At 38.6% G+C, this 22709-nt stretch overlaps 2 protein-coding genes across 2 annotated transcripts; one reads left to right on the top strand and one right to left on the bottom strand.

Moving 5' to 3' along the window:
- The first annotated feature begins 144 nt into the window (after positions 1–144).
- Positions 145–2246, top strand: LOC105388450 (venom carboxylesterase-6). Its single transcript, XM_011559353.3, has 3 exons — positions 145–336; positions 483–1771; positions 2009–2246. Exons 1-3 carry the CDS (start codon positions 160–162, stop codon positions 2193–2195), a joined length of 1653 nt encoding a protein of 550 aa, XP_011557655.3. The 5' UTR covers positions 145–159; the 3' UTR covers positions 2196–2246.
- Positions 2247–2446: 200 nt separating this feature from the next.
- LOC105388449 (striatin-3) lies at positions 2447–22462 on the bottom strand. The gene is made up of 9 exons (XM_048624500.1): positions 22011–22462; positions 19978–20226; positions 14772–14931; positions 13842–14021; positions 12332–12433; positions 11007–11176; positions 7270–7560; positions 6617–6862; positions 2447–3779 (listed from the first exon to the last, which is right to left on the bottom strand). Exons 1-9 carry the CDS (start codon positions 22227–22229, stop codon positions 3405–3407), a joined length of 1992 nt encoding a protein of 663 aa, XP_048480457.1. The 5' UTR covers positions 22230–22462; the 3' UTR covers positions 2447–3404.
- Between the last annotated feature and the right edge of the window lie 247 nt (positions 22463–22709).

Below are 22709 nucleotides of genomic sequence, written 5' to 3'. Positions count from 1 at the left end.
AATCTTAAAAGTATGATCATTACATAACTTAGGTAACTAGGTACGACCGCTAGGTCCTACCTTTTATACATATTTTAATTGCACCTGTAATAATAATTTGCACACAATAAGGACCATTATTTGTTTTAACTCAGTCCTAAACGAAAGTGTTAAAGAGCAATGAATGTTTTCATCTTTTTATTAATTTTGTTAGATTTACAGTCAATAAGTGGTTTGTTTAATCCTGGCCAAGTGCTTGAAATACCGCAGGGGAAGTTGAGGGGCTTGGAGAACCGACGACGGGATTATGTGAAATACCTGAGCATTCCGTATGCTACTTTTGTAGGAAGATATCAGGTGAGTGCCTACCTACCTACCATAACTTATTCAGGATGATGAGTTGAATCCACGAAGCACTAATTTCTTCCACTAAGTTCTTACTTACATAGGTATAAAGATTTGTTTCCCTTCATTAATTGCACTGTCCATATTGTCCTCTCCAGAACCCCGGTCCCCCACCGCTATGGGACGGCATCTTCAACGCCACACGGGGCAATGTGTTCTGCGCGCAACTTCACAAGACAATGGTGCCCATCGGGGACGAAGACTGCCTCACTCTCAACATTTACTCCCCGGGACAGATCAGCTACAAGAAACTCCTGCCCGTCATTGTCTACATCCACGGAGGTGGGTTCATGAGCGGGAGTAGCAACGAGCTTATCTACAACCCTGAGCCTATCGTGAGGAAAAACGTTATCGTGGTGGTCATTAACTATAGAGTAGGTGCGTTCGGGTTTCTCTGCCTCAAAGTAAAAGGCGCGCCTGGAAATGCCGGATTGAAGGACCAAGTGGCAGCTCTACAATGGGTCAACAAGAATATTCAGACCTTCGGCGGTGACCCACAGTCGGTGACCATCGTAGGCGCGAGTGCCGGTGGAGCTTCCGTCAACTATCTGATGATGTCGCGAGAAGCGCGCGACTTATTCCACAGAGCTATTATTGAGAGTGGCACAGCTTTCTCTCCTTTCGGCTTCGCCCAAGATCCTATTGAAAGGGCCGCGATGGTAGCTTCTAAACTGGGCTACAACACAAAAAATCCATTCGAGCTCCTCAACATCTTCACCAACGCCAGTAAAGCGGACATCATCAACGCCAGCATCATTGAGGGTACAGTGGACCCCATGAAGCGATACATATTCCGACCATGTGTGGAAAAACAAATACTGGGAGGGTACCCGTTCATCACGAAGACCCCAAAACAAATAATGGAGTCTGGAGACTACAACAAGGTCCCGGTCATCGTCGGATACAACGATAAAGAGGGCATCATGGACGAGTCACTGCTAGACGACAACCTTTACCAAGAACTTGAGGAGCATTTGGACGACACCCTGCCCGATAATATGGTATTCACTGGCTACGATCAGAAGTCTTCATTGTTGAAAGATTTGCGAGACTTTTATTTCCAAGACAACGCTTTGGACAAAAGTATGGCCGACGGTGTAATAGATTATTTCTCTGATGCATTCTACATGTACCCAGCGGTTGTGCTGACTCGGTATTTGTTGCGGGATAACAAGCATCCAGTCTTCAACTACTACTTCCAATACAGTTCACGGAGGAATATAATCAAGATCATGAATGGTTCAGGGGACAAGAAGGGCGCTTCGCACGGGGATGAGGTGTTCTACATGTTTGAGCCGATTGGCCTATTTGCTTTACCCAAGAGCAAGAAGGATGCGGTTTTAATCAACAGAATGACCACAATGTGGACCAACTTTGCTAGAACTGGGTAAGCAAATTATAAAAAAACATATTTTTTTATAATTTTTCCCTTGTATGTCATTTCAGAAAGCATCTGATAGGTTTCTCAGAAAAGATGAATGCTCCATTTGAGGAACCTGCCTTCCAAAATTTTGCATATAGGTAACTTATAGTTAAGTACCTCTTGAGGTATCTACATTATTTGTTGATATCAATTTAAGTAAGTTAATTTATAATTTAATCTTAATTTTTAACTTATTTCCAGAGACCCGACATCAATACGGTCATCAGTGCTGCCATTGAAATGGTCTGCCAGCGACAACCAGACGCTACGCTTCCTCATCATCGATGAAACCCTTCAGATGGACACGCTGCCCAACCCTGATAGAATAGAGTTTTGGCAAACTAAATACAGTAATTATGGCATTATTACACAACCAAGGAACAAGTAGTTATTGCTTAGGTTTTATCCATACTTTAGTAGATTCTAAAGGCCCGAAATTTAAATTGAGCTCTGTCGAAAAGTATTTTTTGTGCTGAAACCAACTTTCTGATTGTTGTATCGTGTGAGTATCACTTTTCAGATGATAAATTTAGTTTATACAATAATGTTAAAAAAATGTGCCTTCAGAATCGCTTCCAATATATTCCTACTTCAATAGATTGCAAGGGGCCGCAAAGAAAAAGAAAAAAACAACATGCAGTCGGTTATGTTGCTTTTTACTATCAATTTTGGATGTATGTGTACAAGTTATGAATTCGAGGAAAATAAAGGAATATTTAATGGTTTTATTATAATATATTCTACATCGCAGTACTCGTTATGAACAAACATTACTTATGTTACTTTCGATATAGTGTTTCTACTTTTCAATCATATTTGTTCGATCGCTCAGCATCTGCATAAGTTATTATGAGCACAGGTCTTAGTCAATACATGTCAATAAAGAAAATTAAAATAAAATTCTCTATAGTTATCCAATTGATTTAAATAAAAATAGATACACTAGCTAAAGAAACACCATAGTATATACGTATACTGCAAAAATCAGCAAAAAGTGCATAACGTCTAACTGTACAGACATATCATAAAACGTAATAAAAACTTATTAAGAAAACATCGCACGTAGTATCGACATCATATTTATTACAACGTCTCTCTTAACGAAACGAACAATCATCACTGCGTATAGTAAATGGTGAAAAAGTTTTGCAATAAAAACCTAAAATCCACGTACTGAAAATCTAAGAATATATTATAGATTTTAAATGTCTATACATAATGAGTGTTCACTACACGCCTCGGGACGCGCCTCCGCTTTACAATACAATTTTAAATACGATAAAAATTAACTTACGACACCATCGTACGTACTCAGTAGATGTATAAATTAACTTACGACACCGTCCGTACGTACTCAGTAGATGTATAAATTAATTTACGACACCGACGTACGCACTCAGTAGATGTATAAATTAACTTACGACACCATCCGTACGTACACTGTAGATGTATAAATTTTGATCAGATACATTCCTACTCCGCTAGCGCAGCGCTGCAACGACTAGACACAGAACCGCCCACACAACGTTAGAGTTCGTATCGAAAGTAAAATTACATAAACATATATATACTATTTATATATAAATATGTATACGCGTTAGACGAAGACTTTGGCGAGCCCGTCGGCGCCGGCGCTGGCGATGTACGGCCGCAGCGGGTGGAAGGCGACATCCAGGATGCTTTCATCGAACTTCTTGCGGTGCGCAGTGATTTCCTGGACGCAGGTCTTAGTGTCGAGGTTCCAGAGCCGGACCGAGCAGTCGTGGGAGCCGGAGAGGAGGAACAGTCCGTTGGGGTCTAGGGCCAGGCCGGTGACGGCGTCGAGGTGGGCCACCATGGCGTGGGCACAGCGGCCCGACACGGCGTCCCAGAAGCGGATGTGCCGGTCCTCGTGGGCCGTCACCACGAGCGGGAGGGTGGGGTGCGCGCGCACGCGGCTTGCCGGCGACTCGCATCCGATGCGCACCACCGGCTGAGGAAGAGATAAAAAGTAACATATTAATATATAGTAGGAATCATCATCACAACCCATCAACGTCCCCACTGCTGGGGCACGGGTCTCCTTCTAATGAAGGAAGGGTTTTAGGCCAAGTCCACCACGCTGGCCTAGTGCGGGTTGGTGGACCCCAAAACAAGCAAGCTTGGAATAATTTAATTATACTGGGTCAATTTTAATAGTAGACTACGACTATAAGTCGGTAAGAAATAAGGTCATACATTTATGAAGTAAAAGTAAAAGTTTAGAATACTTTCGGATCAAGTCAGGGTTTATAGCAAACAACAATACAAATGCATTTATGAATTCATTAATCGAAGATGACAAACAAATACTCATACACATCTCAATAATAATGAGAAAGTGTTCAATACTATAGTATGATTTTACTGCCTCTGTGGTCTAGTGGTAGAAGCTTCGCTTCATGACCCAGTGGTCCCGGGTTCGATTCCCGGGTGGGACCATCAATTTGTGTTTCTAAATTGTGGTTCTAAGTTTGGTTAGGACATAGAAGGCTGATCACCTGATGTCCGAAACAGTGAAACGATCCATGCTGTCGGATGGGCATGTAAAGCAGTCGGTCCTGCGCCTAGCTCTCTCCAGTCGTGTCGGTCAATCCGTCCCATTGGGCTATGAGAGTGATGGAACAGAGAGTGCTCCTGTGTACTGCGCACACACTTGGGCACTATAATCTACTCCTGCGTAGATGGCTGATCTCAAATGAGATTGGCCGCCGTGGTCGAAATTCGGCTAGGAGGACATTATTATTATTATGATTTCACGCATGGTTAAATCCATTCAATTCCTTATCTTGGTAGTCAATAGACGACGTGCACGCTCACCAAATGAATGCATTAATGTCAGCAGTAAAGAATCATGACGTCGTAATCGCAGCAATTACAATCAACTGTACAAGTCAAGGTGGTTTTTTTTCGCGCAAGCTCAGCATGCCTCTGTTTTCTCACTTATTGCATTGTAGGAATTCCACTGTTTGTTATTGTTGTGTGATAATGATAAACTCTTCAATAATATTGGATACCACCATTGACTTATACCTACGCTTCATTGATCTCAAAAAACCAGTATATTTCAGACTTTTCACTTAGGAATAATTGACTGGTTTATTGAAGAGTGATGGAAAAGCTAGCTGCTAAACAAACGAGGCTGGTCAATCGCTCTAGGCCACTGCTGCTTCAGGACAACGCTAGACCACACACTGCACAACAGACGGCTACCAAATTAGAGGAGCTTCAATTAGAATGTCTTAGACATCCACCGTACTCTCCGGACCTTGCTCCAACAGATTACAATTTTTTTCGCAATTTGGATAACTACTTGCAAGGAAAAAAATTCAACTCCGATGGGGCAGTCCAAACCGCCTTCAAAGATTTTATTGATTCCCGCCCGAATGGTTTTTTTAGTAAGGGGATCAATGAACTACCTATGAGATGGCAAAAGTGCATACATAGCAATGGTACATACTTTGATTAATTTAATATATTTCAACGCCAATTTCATATGTAAGGACCTATACCATTTTCCAGAACCAATGATATGGGTGACACTTTAAAATTTTCCATTTAACGCATGAATACTATTGCAAAATCTGTCATTTTATTGACAACAGCCACAGATAATATATATTTCTTGAGTACACACTTTGGTAAAATGGAACGTACTAGAGACGGGACACATCAAAGTCGACGTTCTGAAATCGATAAGATATTACAATTTTTTACATTGTATTAAGTAGGTATATAGTATTTCTTACTTACTTTCTCATCAACAGCTTTAAAACAAACTATGATGTTTTTAATCAGAGTGCATATCTCTTTCATGCTGCCTCTCAGAGTAATAATAATTTTAATATGTATATTTGTAATAATCTACCTTCATGTAGTTCATCGATATCCTTCGTATAGTTTGAGTAAAGTTTAATTTATGGTTTTATTATATTGTTGTTGGAAAATTTCGGTCTGTTTTTTGTCATTTTGTTTGTTATTTTGGTCAAAATGCCGAGAAAGGCTGTTTTAAACTCGGAATGTCGTGAGTTTGTAATTTATTTGAGTTTGGTTGATAGAACAAAAAAAATTATATTACAGGACTGTGACTATTTGGCTCGGATAGATTGATTGCAAGATGAATTGATCATCAATGTCGGTGTTTAATCTGACACATACAAATTGACCCGTACAAATATCGATAGGTACAAGTCGATAGAATTTTACTCTCGGACATCTCTAAAACTGCCAAACTCAAAACGTCATGAAAACGTCCCCCATATCATTGGTTCTGGAAAATGGTATAATACATAATATTTAAAGTTCCATCTAAATTAATTTCACGCGACATGTCGAGGTTTTATTGTTTTTGAATTTGTTTCTCTTTCTGAACCAACATGCGTGTAATGTTTTTGCAAACTACTGTTTTTTTAACACTTGTTCCAAATGATAACGATACACGCAACACAACAACCCACCTGTCCAGTCTCCAGATCATACAGCAACAACGCGTCGCGATGCGTGACCGCTGCCCTGGTAGCCGCATCAGCGAAGTCAGCCGCCGTGGGTACCCCCAGCTCATCAGCTCGCATGGTGCTGAGCAGCGGGCGCGATAAACGGAATCCCACATAGTACCTACATAGGATGCCCATTGTCTACATGATTTTCGGGTCCCACCCTTTTCTCTCCATGTATTTAACCTAGTCACAATGCTTTACGCAGGTTTTGTTGCTTTTTTACCTTTTTACACCCCCTGAACTGTCATGCGTGTCAAGCATTCTGGATTCCTTCCGACTAAATACAACAACGCACCTGTCCAGTCTCCAGATCATAAAGCAACAACGCGTCGCGATGCGTGACGGCCGCCCTGGTAGCCGCATCAGCGAAGTCAGCCGCCGTCGGTACTCCCAGCTCATCAGCTCGCATGGTGCTGAGGAGCGGGCGTGGAGCTCGCGGCGCCCACAGCCGCACCGTGCCGTCGGCCGAGGCTGAGAGTAAGCGGCCGCCCGAGCTGGAGAGGGACCAGACTGCGTCCGTGTGGTCGGCTAGGGTTGGGCCCTAAGGGAGAGAAGGTGAGGGTTATAGATGTTACACTAAGGAACACTATAGAAGCTAAATGGAACAATATGGTTACACTATGGAAGCTGTGTTCATGCCATATTTATGCAAAAGATATTTAAGATACCGACAGCTATCACTATCACCGTAGCAATGTTTGTAGCTTTTTGAGATTATTATAAAAACGGACATCAAATGTTCCAAAGGACTTTCTGTGTAGGATCGGTCAAACGATATTTAATACTGTACCTACCAATAAATTAATCAACATAATTTAGTATAATCAGCCAGTAATAGTCTCCGTATCTGACATAGGCCTCTTCCAAGATAAATTCAAACGATATACATATAATAATATGTTAAACTCACTTCAAAACCGTCAATAATACTTAAAACCCAAAACCAACCTGCACAGCGGGATCATACGGGTCATACGGGTCAGCCGTCGGCGGGGGCAGATTCCACACGCGAATGGTTCCATCCAACCCGCCACTGAAGCACTCTTCAGACCGGGCGGCTCCCATCGCGAGACACAGCACTGGCCCGGTGTGAGCTCGGAATGTGTACAGCGGTTCCACGTCCAATCCCGCAGACTTCTTGGCCGGGATCGTCCGCTGCAGGTTCCAGAGTTTGAGAGTGTGGTCTTCGGACGCGGTTACTAAAGCCGCTTCGGTGGGGTGGAAGGCTAGAGCTCGCACCTGGTGAAGTAACACCCGGTTTCAGAATAGAGTATTCAAGAAAATCTCAGTAGAGATTTGCTCAATGGTTGAGTAGATACTTAGGTTTTCTACGTTTCACAAGTCGAACATAGTTTTTATCAAACCGTACTTAGCTAAGTATTTAATCAAGGTGCCTCAAAGCACGACATTACGTTTCATTATATGTACAAAAAACCGGTTTTAATCGATAAAACTATTGTAAAGGATTTTTGTTAAAAAATATTGACGAATTTAATTTCAAACACGTGAAATTATTAAAAGAATTATCTATTTATAATATATTAGGCCATAATGTTATAAATTCAGATATTTCTTTTAATTTCGAATCACCAGGATAGACAACGGAACGTATTTCAAAATCCAATCTGTGAAATTCGAAATGTCATTGTCATTTCATTGTCAATCAATCAAATCTATTGTCATTTCATAAATATTCATCTTCAAAACCAAATATAATCTTGTGTATTTTACCATAGTTATCCATTAAATTAAAGGATTCTAACCAAATATCAAAATGGAAAGGAAGATAATAATTAGTAAGGTAGTGCAGTGACTGGAACCAGTGAGCAACCAAGTAGAGCACTGACTGGTAGCCCCGTGTGAATGCTGGAATAAATAACGAAAACTGCCTTCCCTCAACTCGGATCTGTGTGGGACTCCAACATGCTCAAGCGTTGCGTAAAAACCCCTCTTCAACTCCGTGGTCAAGTCGCTTCTGCTGTTCGATTGTGACTAAGGGATCGATGAACCAACTACATATCGAGTAAGAAGTCGCATGGCGAATTGGAGATTGATCGGCCACACTATCAGAAGGGACGCACCACCACAGACGCGGTCGCCTCGTGCACACATGGCGGCGTACAGTCGACGGCGAGCTGCGAGCGCAAGGCCTGAGCTGCCCCCGTATTTTGTAACTTTTTGAGAGTTAGCAACCGGTGATAATTGGTATCAACTTAGAGACTTATTTACCGAAAACACTAAAAATCTTAGTGAAAGAAATATGCAAGAAGCCTACCAATATATCCTTACATTCAACATAAACGTTTGTGAAATCAGATAAGTCAGTAAAAAGTTATTAATTAATAATGCTCTAAGTTGTCAGCCATTTTATACCAACCAACCCCACTCGGAGTTACATAATACGGGGGCTGGACGGAGGCCAGAGCGGTTGCTGAGGACCGGACGGCGTGGCGCACTCTCGTGAAGACCCTCTGTACCACCAGGGTACCTTAGAACCACAACAACAACAACAAATCAAACCCGGAGCATTATTTTGATTTCTAAGTGATTACTGTGATTTTTGTTGTTTCCTGATAAAAAATTAAATAAAGAATATAAAAGTTTAAACAAATATTTTTATTTATAGCCATGAAATCTAATATAAGTCCTTACATTCATAAATATTTAATATGTCTCCACCAGTGCTGTTCTTACATGGTTCTTAGTTCTTACAGCATATTCTTCTTGTTTTCAAAACTTTGCAGTTCTTGAGGCAAAGGCTGCACAGCATATGGTTCCGCTTCTATTTCATTGTCCAGAACCACAAGTATAATCGTCTAGTTCTAGAGCCATGTTGTGCAACATCTCATAATGACCTTGTAAACCTTCTGCAATGAGTTGCATCCCATAATGTAGATATGGGAATCTTCTCTTTAGCACCACAAAGCATCACTCAATGGTGTTTCTTGTTGGGTTCTGGGCTCTATTAAATGCTTCTTGTGACGGTATGGCTGCATTTATGAATGGTGTTATAAGATTAGATTAACGAAGTATCGTCACTGGACATTGTACAGCAAACAAAACTCTTGTATGATACTTGATATTTCACAATAATCACGAGTAAAAATATTTGATTAAGGTTTAAGTAGCCGAAATTGGTTACTTAAATTTGACAGACTCAACTTTGAGCAAGTACGGTTTGAGCGCTGTCAAACGCGTTGTGAAACGCATTTTTGTCGCTAAGCATGAAGTTAAGCATGCCAACTGTCAAATTTGAGATTTCTCAAGCTCTGTTGCTCAAACCAAACTCAATCATAAGAAATCTCAATTCAGAAACAGAAATTTAATAAGTATGAACTTAAGTAGGCTTTGAGAACGACTCAACCTCAAATACTCAGTTGCGAAACCGAGGGTAAGAAGTTAGGTTAGAGTTAGGGTTAGTTGCTGGTTACATTAGATTGTATACAAATAGGTACGGAACATAATGGCGATGCTATGCAATGCACAACTGTAGACCACGATCACTTTATATTTTACATAATGACGCATGGCTATTTGCTGTCTAGCAAAACACTTGCGATGGATATGAAAGTTATTCGCCATCTTCGTTCATCCTCCGTGGTTCTCGTGTACAAGTGGGGTAAGCGAAACATACTTTACTGGTACCTATGTGCATATTTTGGCCTTCAGCTACCAAAATTATGCATTTATTGCGATAATAATAGAATCAAATCTTCTTTTTTTAAATATACTAACATATTTTTTGATACAGAACTAGATTCTTCGTGTAATTACGGAACAATTTAGCAACAAAGCTAGGTCTTAAAATTGTTCCTCTTTCCCGAGATTTGGGATAAGAGGTAACCTGACTCTTTTACGCAATAACTAATTTTTTACCATTGCCTTGTCTCTCTCTGTATTCAGATCATATACACACACTAAAAGAGGAATGCTACAAGTTATGGAAAGAGCACTTCGATAGAAGATCGGTAGAGAAAGGCATATGGTATAAGACGGTTCAATGCAGCCCACTTCGTTACCCATGGTTCGATAGTAACTCCATTAATCTGTCAAGACGTTTGATTGTAACAGCAATGAGGCTACGTTCCGGACACATTCCATTGAATAAATTTGCTTTTTTGATGAAAAAATCCCACTCACCTAACTGTATGGAGTGTGGCATGGTAGAAGATGTGTACCACATATTGATGGAGTGTGTCCGGAATGAGGCACAAAGAAGAGACATAACGTATAAGTACCCTAGCCTGAAGGAATTTGGTGGATGCAATAGTGCTCTGACTTCCCCTTTGTCGGGGGAGGCTATTGAACTGTATAAATTAGCAATTACGGGTATTCGTTTAAGAGAAAGTTTGTAATAGTTAATTAGTAAATATGTAATGTGTTTATAATAGGGTGACATGGTCACTTTGTGTACCAAACCCTTAAAATAAAGATTAAAAAAAAAAAAAAACTAATTTTTTAAGTGTTTCTTACAGAATGTTTAAAGAAAAATTATTGAGTTAAAGCAATTGAAACTGACCCCGTTTAAAATACATAGATACATATTAAATATAAATATATATATATCAAATTGTACAAATATCTGTCTTTAAACAAATATCTGCCCCAGCCGGGAATCAAACCCGGGACCTTCGGCATAGCAGTCAGGGCCACTAACCACTACGCCATTCAACAGTCAAACTCACCCCGTCGAAGTGCGAGCGCAGCGTGTACTTGGCGTTCCACGTCTTGCGGAAGGTCTCCTTGCTGGCGGCGGCGTCGTACGCCTCGGGCTCGTTGCTGACAGAGAGAGCCGCGAGCTCGCCCAGCGCCAGCGGCTGCTCCGCCTCGCCGGGGCCCGACTTCGGGTATTTCACTGGAATTGGAGCATTTGGGATTCAGTTAGTTGAGTTTACTACATGCTAGGCTACGGGATGATATTGTAGTAGGTGTTTAAATGCAATACGTGTACACCTTCCTCTTCTACTCAATAAGTCTCTCATTCACTCAAAGGTTGCCTGGAAGAGATCGCTTTTAGCGATAACGCCGCCTATTGTGCTTACTCCTTTTGTTATTTCATGTATGTTGTGTGTTTTGTTCAATAAAGTTATATTGTATATTGATGATAGTCAGATTTTTGTATCATTTGAGATTTAAAACTCTCCTGTCTGAGGGTCTACTGAGATCTCGCTATACAGGTACATTTTAACCCCTTGTTCATAGAAAAATTAAAAGACGTTTTAGCTAATGAACTGTTTTGTCCCTCTCTGTCAAAGTACAAGTTGTTTTTAAGAAGGATAGATTGCGAATAAATTTTAGCTGCTTATAACATTATATAAGATATCTGAAATTAAATACACAATCAGATATAAAAGCAAATCAACTTTCGCGAAAAAAGTCCATTCATAAATCATTCCAATAATGTCGACTCAACATTCCTTTTCCATACTTTGAGCACATGTAAGGCAAGGAAGCTCTGCCAAATAAGAACAGTTGACGTCGTATTTACGCATGTTTAGTCGAGTGCCGATTGAATGGAGTTAATATAGTATCATCGGCTATTGTTGATTCACTGATTTAAATAACTCTTGAGACTGCGTGGCATTTCAAACATAACAATGAATTAAAATGCATAGAATACAAACACGAAGTTCGTAGCTCATATTGTACAGAAACGTATTAGAGCATTTTTATCTAACAATCTGTATTAACTGTAAGTGCGGAAAAACACGGTGCTTGGCGGTGCCTGGCGGAATAGTACCATTCATCATCATCAGCCAGCAAACATCCGATGCTGGACATAGACCACCACACTCTGCCCTCGGCATACTTGTCTAAGATCTTCGGTCCAAAGAGCTGGACAGCTTCGCACCATAAGCTTGCCAATCTGTGGCCTATCATATTAGTACCTTTCTCCCTTCTTTTTCCTAGCCTTATCCTTATTTAGGGTCGGCTTTGTGAGGAGTTTAAATACTTAAATCCCGTCCTCACATGTGTTATATGAGTGTAAATATACAAATTCCGTGCTCACCTGTGTTGTAGTCGTCGCCCTGCGCGCCGGCGTCGGGCTCGCTCTCCGTCAGCAGGTTCAGCTCGTTGAGGACCTCTTCCGCCTCGTGGTCCACCTCCTCACCTGCGGGGAAATTGACGAGATTGTAATAACTATTATTATGACGATGAAAATATGCTATGCAGCAGTAAATAGACATGGCGTGCCTGATGCCGCTTCACAGGTTCGTTGTCGACGTAGATAAACGTCAGCATTTCAAGATTTGTCATAAATACGGCGCTGTGATTAATTGTAAGAGTTTATTGACGTCTATAACGAACCCGTGTAGCGGCTGCTGGCATGGCATCTATATTTTAGTAGATAAATAACATAGGTAATGTCACTATTTCACGATCTGAATTAAAGACAGCTATGTGATTGGTGTGACGGGCATTATACAAGTTCATCTATGCACGTAGGCTATGGTCCCTATAACTAGTCTAGGATAGTGAAATAAGAACAGAATACCATCCAGAGGTTTACTCTAGCCTAACCGCGTTGCGTTAATCTAACGATAGTATGGCAGGTCGCTGAAATATCGTTTTTGTAAAGTAAGAATGACTCTCTTCTCTTGTCTTGTTATTTCTAATCAAAGTAATCTGGCATATTAGATGGCTTCAAGTGTAGATCTCCATCTCGTCTAATCGTAGTAATAACAGATATGGACATTGTATAAGTTTTTTTCTTTCTTTGTCCAAACTGCGAATCACACAGGCGAATTCATCATCTCTTCTATGAAACACCAACGAGTGGGAGCGAGATAGCTTATATACGATACGACAGTATTGTATCTCACCTAGGCCACAACCACACTATCGATAGCGCCTTATCTATTGGATAGTTTAATAAGCAATAAGTGGTAAGCCAAGATAAAAAACCTCTTTGAATACAAATACCATAAATCTAATTAAAAACATTATTATAGATGTGAACTTTTATTTTGCCTACCTAATTTTTAGTAACGGCCCAAAAAGACAGTTTTGCAAAAGGTCATGAACCAGATATTGGTGCACATGACATGAAAGTGTACAGTTTACGGGTAAGCTTTGGCTCGCGTATTAGCCTTCAAATCAGAGCCAAGTTTCTGGAGATGACCTACTTTATCTTACAGCCATTTCATTTATAGTTAAGATGAATGTATATGAACTTAAATAATAGGACTCATTTATTTGTAATTCATCACTTTATTTTATGGGAAACGTAGGAAAAAGTGGATCGCATCACAGATCGCCTCATCTACAAGGCTTTAATCACTTGCAACTAAGCCAAATCAGGGGCACTCATTAGGTACCCCTGCCAAGCTAACTAAGAATTTGTCTATTCAAGGGTGTTAGGCACACTTTGCTCACGATGTTTTACATACATATTTTTCCTGTGTAGTACCTAGTTAAGAATAAACTATTCGGTGAAACGTCTGTTATTGTTGCAGTCACTGTGGAAAAAAACACAAATGTTGCAAACAGGTTTATCGCCTGACTGCTTAACAGCATACCTTTAGAGGCGGCATGTTGAGATTGCTTGTTGCTGGCGTCCAGATCGTCTATATCGTCCATGTCCATCTCCTGGTTGGCGAGGAACTCGAAGTTGGCGAACACGGCGGCCGTCTCCTGCACGGAGAGGCCCTCGTCGGGGTAGCCCGCACCGCCCGCCGCCATCTTGCGCTCGTCTGGACCTGTTGAGAGTTCGAGGGGTTAATGGTGTCCTGCGACTGGTTCATGGTTAGATGAGGAGTTGGCTGATTGGTTGTGAGATATGTGTGATAAAATGCAGTGAATTGACGTGCTTTATGAAGAAAATTGAATAGTCATGTAGCTAAATCAGTAAGTAAATTATTAAATGAATACAGAGGCAATTCGAAATCAGTAATACGCGTCATACGAGCGTTTGTTGGTGAGTAGCATGCTTTAACTACTACGTGATATCGGCTGGTGACCTAGCTTAAAGCATGAAGTACCATACTTTTTGCTCACAGAAATTCCTGGAAATTTCAACAACAAACTTGTGATCGAGACATCTCTTATGATTATCCTTTATGATTATGTCCCTAACGTCATGGAAAGTCACTTATTACATCAAAAACACTCGAAGTTTCGCAACCGCCCAAAGCGCCAATTAAATGCGGGGATACATCCTTACAAACAAGAAAAGTTAGACAAGTAGTCATCTTTAAGAGGCGATCAATACCTTTAGGGCGGAAAGCTACAACACAAAATTACGTTTACAATTATTCAAATACGTTCTACAATGCTCACCCTTATTCCAATACCGCCACTATGCAAAATTTTCAAGAAAATGAATGAGTTAGTGCAACATCCGTTCAGATTCGGCGTTCTATCCACACCGTCACAACACAAAAAGTAACCAAAAATTCTGTACAGTGACGGTATTGAAATTAGGGTGCGATGATGGTGTTTTCACTTACCGTAATCATACTTGCGCTGGTTCATCTGATACCGCACCTGCTGCTTGTCGTAATTCCTGTAGTTGGGGTCCTCTTGCTGCTGCTCCTCATTGTTGAGCCCCAGAAGTGTACGCACCCTATTCGAGCGAACGTCCAGTATAGTGTCCGTGTAACCTATTTCCTGTACGCGGAAAAATACATAAAATTAGTTGATAGATTGAAGCGATGTTGAATTTTGTTGCCGCAACTAATATTGTAAAAGTTTTTAATCGTGGATAGATGTAGTTACGAGAAAGGGGCTAGTACAATATTTATGAAAAATGTAGCTGACACCCTGATCAACACAAAGGCTTTTCTCGGAATTCCCACGGGACAACCTTTTAGCGGAAGCGGAGCTCACGAGCTAGTTCTAGTTAATTTATAAAGCTTAGGTTTCCTAAGATAACAGTGCCGTCATAATAGGATAGCAGCCGTAATAAGCCCCCTCCAGTTAAACCACGGCATTTTGTTTGCATAGACAACGTTCTAGCACCGCTTTATGACGGCATCGTTATCTTAGGAGAGCTAAGCTTAAGTGATGACTATCAAGTAGAGATCTAGCTCTGATGGTTGAAGTGTCGGTAGGCTTGCACCACCTATTTGCGTATTCTTCAGAGGAATACATTATTTATTTACATATTATATACATGCTGAGTCAGAGCCATTTTACTGACATAATACACACCACAATATTGTGATTCTTCATGTCACTGTTCCTATTGATGTTGTTTTGTATTTGTGATGTGTATTTTTTTAGTAAATAAACGATGTGTCTATGTCTATGTCTTATTTCTTTCTTCAAGAGTCTGTAGCCCACGTAAGGCAGGGAGGTATGTTCTATCACTACTGATATACTCTATTCTGGATGAGTAGACAACGAAGATAGTAGCCAAAAACCCATTTATCAAGCTCTAAAGACCTTTTTAGAGGCAAATAGATAGAGGCATAGATTTAGTTCCTTAACATATAGTAAATGAGTTATTTATAATTTATGATACAATGCATCGATTGATCCTGACGAATCCTTCAGTGACTTTGTCCTGGACGGGTACACTACATAAATCCGAATTACTTTTTTACGAATATGAAAATAACGATTTTTAAAATTACGAATTTCATAGTTCCGAATAATTCACAATCCCGAATTTCAAGTTTCCGAACAACGAAAATCACGAATAGTTAATAAACGAAATTTCAAACAACATATTTATTAAAATGACGAAAGTCAATTTTCCGAATATTATTATTTCGATGTTTTAAAAGTACGACCTTTTATTATAACGAATTGTTAAAATTACGAATCCCGAAGTTTTAATATTCCGAAAGGGTACACTACAGAATTTCGAATTACTTTTTTACGAATATGAAAATAACGATTTTCATAATTACGAATTTCATAGTTCCGAATAATTCAAAATCCCGAATTTTAAGTTTCCGAATAGCGAAAATCACGAAAAGTATAAAAAACGAAATTTCAAACCACAGATTAATTAAAATGACGAAAGTCAATTTTCCGAATATTATAATTTCGATGTTTCAAAAGTACGATTATTTATTATATGGAATTGTTAAAAGTACGAATTCCGAATTTTTAATATTCCGAAAATACAAATTCCTGAATGTTTTTAGTGAACAAGAAATAGTCATATATTAGGAGTAGTACGAGTATGTTTATTAACAGCATAATCCGTATAAAAACAATATTTTTTAAGCTGTATTATATGAAACGCTCCGCTCCGCTCCGCTCCGCTTCGCTGCGCTCCGCTTTGTTTTTCGATATCTATGTGCACCTAACACGCTCCTCCTCGCTTTGCTCATCGTCGCACCTATCTTTAGGTTTGGGTCCTAAGCTTTTTAAGGTTAACCACCGTAAAAATCCGAGCAATTGTATTGCTTTGTTCTGTAACTTAACAACAAATACTACAAATATTTTACTGTATAACAAAATTTTTACTCTATATTTGAAACGCTCCGCTCCGCTTCGCTGCGCTCCGCTTTGTATTTTGATATCTATGTGCACCTAACACGCTCCTCCTCGCTTTGCTCGTCGTCGCACCTATCTTTTGGTTTTGGTTCTGAAGTTTTAAAGACGTTTATGTATTTTTGTCAAATGTAATCAATTTAGTAAAATTAATAATGAAATTATCTTAATTTAAATAAATAATGTTATAAAAATAGAGTAAGTACTGATATTAATTGGTTAAATTAATAAATAATGTATACTTAGTTATAGAAATGTAATCAATTTAGTAAAGTTAATAACTAATAATGAATCATAATGAATTTAAGATAATTGATAAAATTTTGATATAGAATGTTAAATTGTAAAATGTAAAACTATATAAAATTAATACTTAAGTAACTTTAGTTTGGAAATAAATAGCATATTATATGATGAATTTTTGTCAAAATCACGAATTATCATATTTCCGATCGGGATTTTAATTTTTCGTGATTTTAATAAATCGGTATTTTATTTTTCGTATATTAAAGTATTCGTATTTTTTAACGTTCGTATATTTAACAATCGTAATAACAATATTCGTGATTATAATATTCGAAATTATAATTATCGTAATTTTTATAATTCGATATTTTAAAAAATCGGTATTGCAATATTTCGTAAATTACATATTCGGTGTTATCAAATTCGGAAAAAAGTTTTTCGTAATATTTGGGTGTTCCCATTCCGAAAATATAAATTCCCGAATGTATCTTAGTTAACAAGAAATAGTTATTAAGAATAGTGTGTTTATTAACAGCATAATCCGTATACAATTTAACAATATTTTTTAAGCTATATTATGTGAAACGCTCCGCTCCGCTTCGCTGCGCTCCGCTTTGTTTTTCGATATCTATGTGCACCTAACACGCTCCTCCTCGCTTTGCTCGTCGTCGCACCTATCTTTAGATTTAGGTCCTAAGGTTTTTAAGGTTAATCACCGTAAAAATCCGAGCAATTTTATTGCTTTGTTGTGTTACTTAACAACAAATGCTACAAATAGTTTTTTATTTACAATATTTTTACTCTATATTTGAAACGCTCCGCTCCACTTCGCTGCGCTCCGCTTTGTTTTTCAATATCTATGTGCACCTAACACGCTCCTCCTCGCTTTGCTCGTCGTCGCACCTATCTTTAGGTTTAGGTCCTAAGGTTTTTAAGGTTAATTATTATTATTATTAAACATTTATTTTCAGATATAACATCCATAGTGAATTAGTAAAACATGTCGAAAATTGTTAGTCAAAATATAAATATAATAGGTAGGTACATGCAAAAATTAAATTAAATTAGATTAGATCCGAAATAATAAATAAATATACTTAAATGTCATTTTAAATGTAAATTAAATTGGATTGAATGAATAAAGTGAAATAATAAATTGAATTAATAAATTGAATCATTAAATTGAATTAATAAATTAAATTAATAAATTGCATTAATAAATAGAATTAATAAATAGAATTAATAAATTAATATATTCATTTCTTATTTCGGTTAATGTGTACACCTACGCAATGCCTCACAATTGGACTATCCATCCTATCCGCCAACACACTGAGGATAGCATTCGAGCTGCTCCGCGTACGCGATAGCAAGGAAGCTGCTCGCTTACGCATGACGGCAAAGAAGTCATCCACTCTGGCTTCAGCGAACATACCTGATGCGGAGCAGAATCTAAACACCATAAAATTCCGAGCAATTGTTTTGCTCTATATTTGAAACGCTCCGCTCCGCTTCGCTGCGCTCCGCTTTGTTTTTCGATATCTATGTGCACCTAACACGCTCCTCCTCGCTTTGCTCGTCGTCGCACCTATCTTTAGGTTTTGGGTCTAAGGTTTTTAAGACGTTTACGGTTTTTTTGTCAATATCACGAATTATCACATTTTCGATCGGGATTTCAATTTTTCGTGATTATAATAAATCGGTATTTAATTTTTCGTATGCTTAAGTAATCGTATTTTTTAACGTTCGTGTATTTGACAATCGTAATAACAAATCTTCGTGATTATTATATTCGAAATTATAATTTACGTGATTTTTTGAATTCGGCATTTTAAAAAATCGGTATTGCAATATTTCGTAAATTACATATTCGGTGTTTTCAAATTCGGAAAAAAGTTTTTCGGAATATTTGGGTGTTCCCGTCCTGGACATATTGCCGCATTTGTCAATTCACCACAAATCATTTGATAAGTTTAGTAAGCGTCTAACACCCTCATAAGGTTCAGAAGTGTAGAATATAATAGAATTAAATAGGTGAGATGGCATAGACTTAACCTATCTTTTTCTATACACAGGGAAACCATAAAATATTTGGTTTTAATCATATATCTCACGCATAAAAACGACCAGTATAGCCATGCGCGTTAATCCCAAATCTTTGTTAATTAAATAAATACGAACTAATTAAACCTTGGAAGCGTTGTGGTTAATATTGGAACAGCTGCGCTGTAATCCAGTTTATTGATTTAGGTTATTATAAACTCTGCAATCAAAATAGATATTTGTAGGCCAATTATGGATCTGGACTTTCATTGCTAACAATATTTCCTATCGTAAAAAGGTCCTTCGTTATTTTTTTTAACAAATACCTACTTGTTTTGAACATGGTATAAATATTATCTATTATTTACTGGATGCTGTTACTTGAAAATAAAGCGAGTAACCATACTGTAGGCATCATTCAGACAAAATTTAAACAGCCTACGACTCAGCACACACAGAATATTATAGAAGTAACTTTAACGCAAAATTTAGCTCACACAAGGTTCTACTGGTATTCCAAGTGACCTATATTCTTTGACAGCTTCCGCTATAATAGCACCAACTTTGTGCCGCAAAAGTACGAGGGCCATTCAACGGCTAACTAAATACATAGATAGACAAACCCGCATACCTAGCACGGAACGCAAGACGCGCACGACAAGAAGTAGCAAAAGTTCACGAGCGCTACAAAAAAAATTTATGACGTCTTGTAGAGTGCTAGGTCAGTGACATGATACAGTAGTCTTGGCAGACCAGTAACTTTAGTCCGTCGATAATAGATCTCTTATAAAATTGTATCTAATAACACACACGACAGACTTAAAGTACCCTGTAAGTTAAAAGAGATCTACAATAATATCGATGGACAAAACTCTTGACCACAAAAGACCCTCCATCGGTGCTGGCTTTCACACAAACCTGTAGGTACTGCTTGATGAGCTGCCGGCCCTGCTTCCACTGCGCTCGCTCGGCTGGCTCGGGCTCCGCTTGGGACTCGTCCGCCGGCGGGCGCACGTCCCCTTGCTGCAGCTCCACTCCATACTTCAGCTTGTGGAACTTGGCCCGCTCCTGCTTCAGCGCGTACTCCAGCATCTTGATCCTCTTTACCAGGTCATTCTTCAGGTTCTCTTGACCCTTCCTCTCGCCTTGGAGGAAGGCGATCCGCGCCTGTAAGTTTAGTGGTGTTGGGGTGAGTTTCTTTTGTAGTTGTGGGTGGTTTTGTTAAAAGGAGAAAATAAAATGTTTGATTTTGTAAAGACCTTTGGTCAGTGCCTGTTATTTACAATGTGGGAAAGGAATACTAGTACAAAATTCCCATTTCAATACAGTTTCCCAAAACCAGCAAAGAATCATTATTATTTTCCCATGACGCCCACCGACACAATACCGTAATACCCTAATAAGGTTCACATCAATTTGACTAAGAACATTTGATTCTTGCCGAAGCCTCTCTTTAAGATGCCTCTCTTTGTCAATCAAGTTACAGACTGACAGGCAGACAGATAGAAGGACAGTGTAAAAGGATCCATTTTTGCGGATTGGTTTAAAGATGTGTGAGATGTCCCCACATATTATATTATATTATTAAGAACCCTAAAAAGGAAGCATCCCTTGTCCAACCAACTGACAAAACGGTTTTGTTAGAAATGGGTTTTCTGAACTGTGGTTTGATATCTCCAACCCACCTGCCTGCCTGCATGCAGATTATGGCAAAACCCAAGGAAAGATGCTCAAAGTGTTCCTTTTGCCCTTTCTTCTTCTTAGTAGAGTTTTTGTGGAATCTTGGTAGAGTGTAAGAGTAATATTTATTTACACTAGTAGGTACCTACTTTAAGATTATTGTAAACATCAACAAGTAATTGTAAAATTTGACATAAAATAAACAAAAACACTTTAGTGTTTGAAGCGGCCCATGTCCGACAGTGAACTATTTTAGGCTTTGTCTTTTATTTGTTGTGTTTGTAGAAGGGATCTCAATCTAATTAAATTGATGAGATAGATAGATATTGTTTATTTGTACACAAAAACAGGACTCTATTTTATTATAATAAATGTTATAACATAAAGGTACAAGCAGTAAGTGGTCTTATCACTAAAATAGATTTCTACCAGACAACATTTGGGTGGAAGAGGTGATTGATCAAATAGGGTTTAGTGTACAAAATAATACAAAAGAAAAGATTGAATATATTGTTACATAGCTACTCATGATACTTTTTTGGAATTGCCTAGCAGACACCTATATACAATACATACAAGAGGCTAGTTTGTAAAAAACAGATGTAACTTTCTGTATTACAAGCAGTAATGAAATGAAAAATTATAGTTTGTATTATGATACTGATATAAACAAAACAAATTAATCCCTTCATACACAAACATCTTAGCTCTTGTTGAAAATTATAAAACTCTTTATTAAGAGAATTACTGTAATAATGTTACTGTTATAGCAGTAGAACATTATTAAATTTAACTGGTAATAAATCCAATGGTAGAATGTCTAATTTTTATCCATCTTATGTATCCCAATATTCCCAATCCCATCTAGTGGTACAATGAAAAGTTCCATTACAATGAAAACTTGAAAGTAATAATTATTTACTTATTCAACATTTTAAATAATTATCCTTCATCTCTTCAGTTACTAGCTTATTGTTTCAGTAATACCTATGTAGTTGAGGGTACTTTTACTTTTTAATGAAAAAAGATTGAGAATGCTTATTAGAAATACCTTTGTTTACACATAGTATCGTAATTTTCATTCACATTCAATATATTTCAGGCAATGTTGGGGTAGAAAATAAATAAAATTACTATTCAGAGCATGTAAAAAGAAAGCAGGTATATTACAACATCGAGATTACACATGCTAAAATCAAGAAACTCTAATAGTGTAAGAATTGTTACATATTTAGTACATTGAGAGGACATTTAGACGAAAATATAATTACCTCTAATTCCGCCTTGTCCACCTCCCATTGTGATCTTTCAAGCTCAAATCTCGCCCATTCGTGTTGGATAAAATGCAAAATGCCCGGTATCGAGTACGGGACACTTTGACTAGGTTCATCATTTTGCTTGTTATTTATACTGACTCCTATTTGAGATCCCACTTGCCCTCCGTTGTGATGAGATACGGAGCTATCATCCATGGCTGTCGGGATTTTCATGACATGGCCACCATTACCGAACTTGTCACAGACTAATCATAAAGAACTACGACAATGAACTACCCGAAACGAAATATTTAACACATTGTTACACTATATTTCTTCTAAAGTTCAAGTAGACGACACCATCTAAAATATTTATTATCGACAAATTCATAAATGACAAAAATTATTGCATGACGGCAGAACAAACGGCTGGCCGTCGTTCATTTTCTTTTCTGTTTTTTTTTTGTGATTATTTAAATGTTGCCAGTTTTAAAATTATATTTGCCCACATCCACAGACTATCATGAACTATAATCGCAGCCTCTGGCGCCGCCCTAAGGACACGTCCACGACGACACGCCAGCGGGTGGAGCCGGCAGCGGCGGGCGGTGGCGTGGCGGGCATACTGCCCGGTATGGGCGGTTTGCATGCGTGATTTTTGCGGCTGTACACATTACGCATTTATTAAATGTTGGTAGGGAGACGATGAGCGTG

The sequence above is a fragment of the Plutella xylostella genome, chromosome 12 (genome assembly GCF_932276165.1).
Source record: "Plutella xylostella chromosome 12, ilPluXylo3.1, whole genome shotgun sequence".
Classification (NCBI taxonomy): domain Eukaryota; kingdom Metazoa; phylum Arthropoda; class Insecta; order Lepidoptera; family Plutellidae; genus Plutella; species Plutella xylostella.
This window is presented reverse-complemented; position numbering and strand designations above follow the sequence as displayed.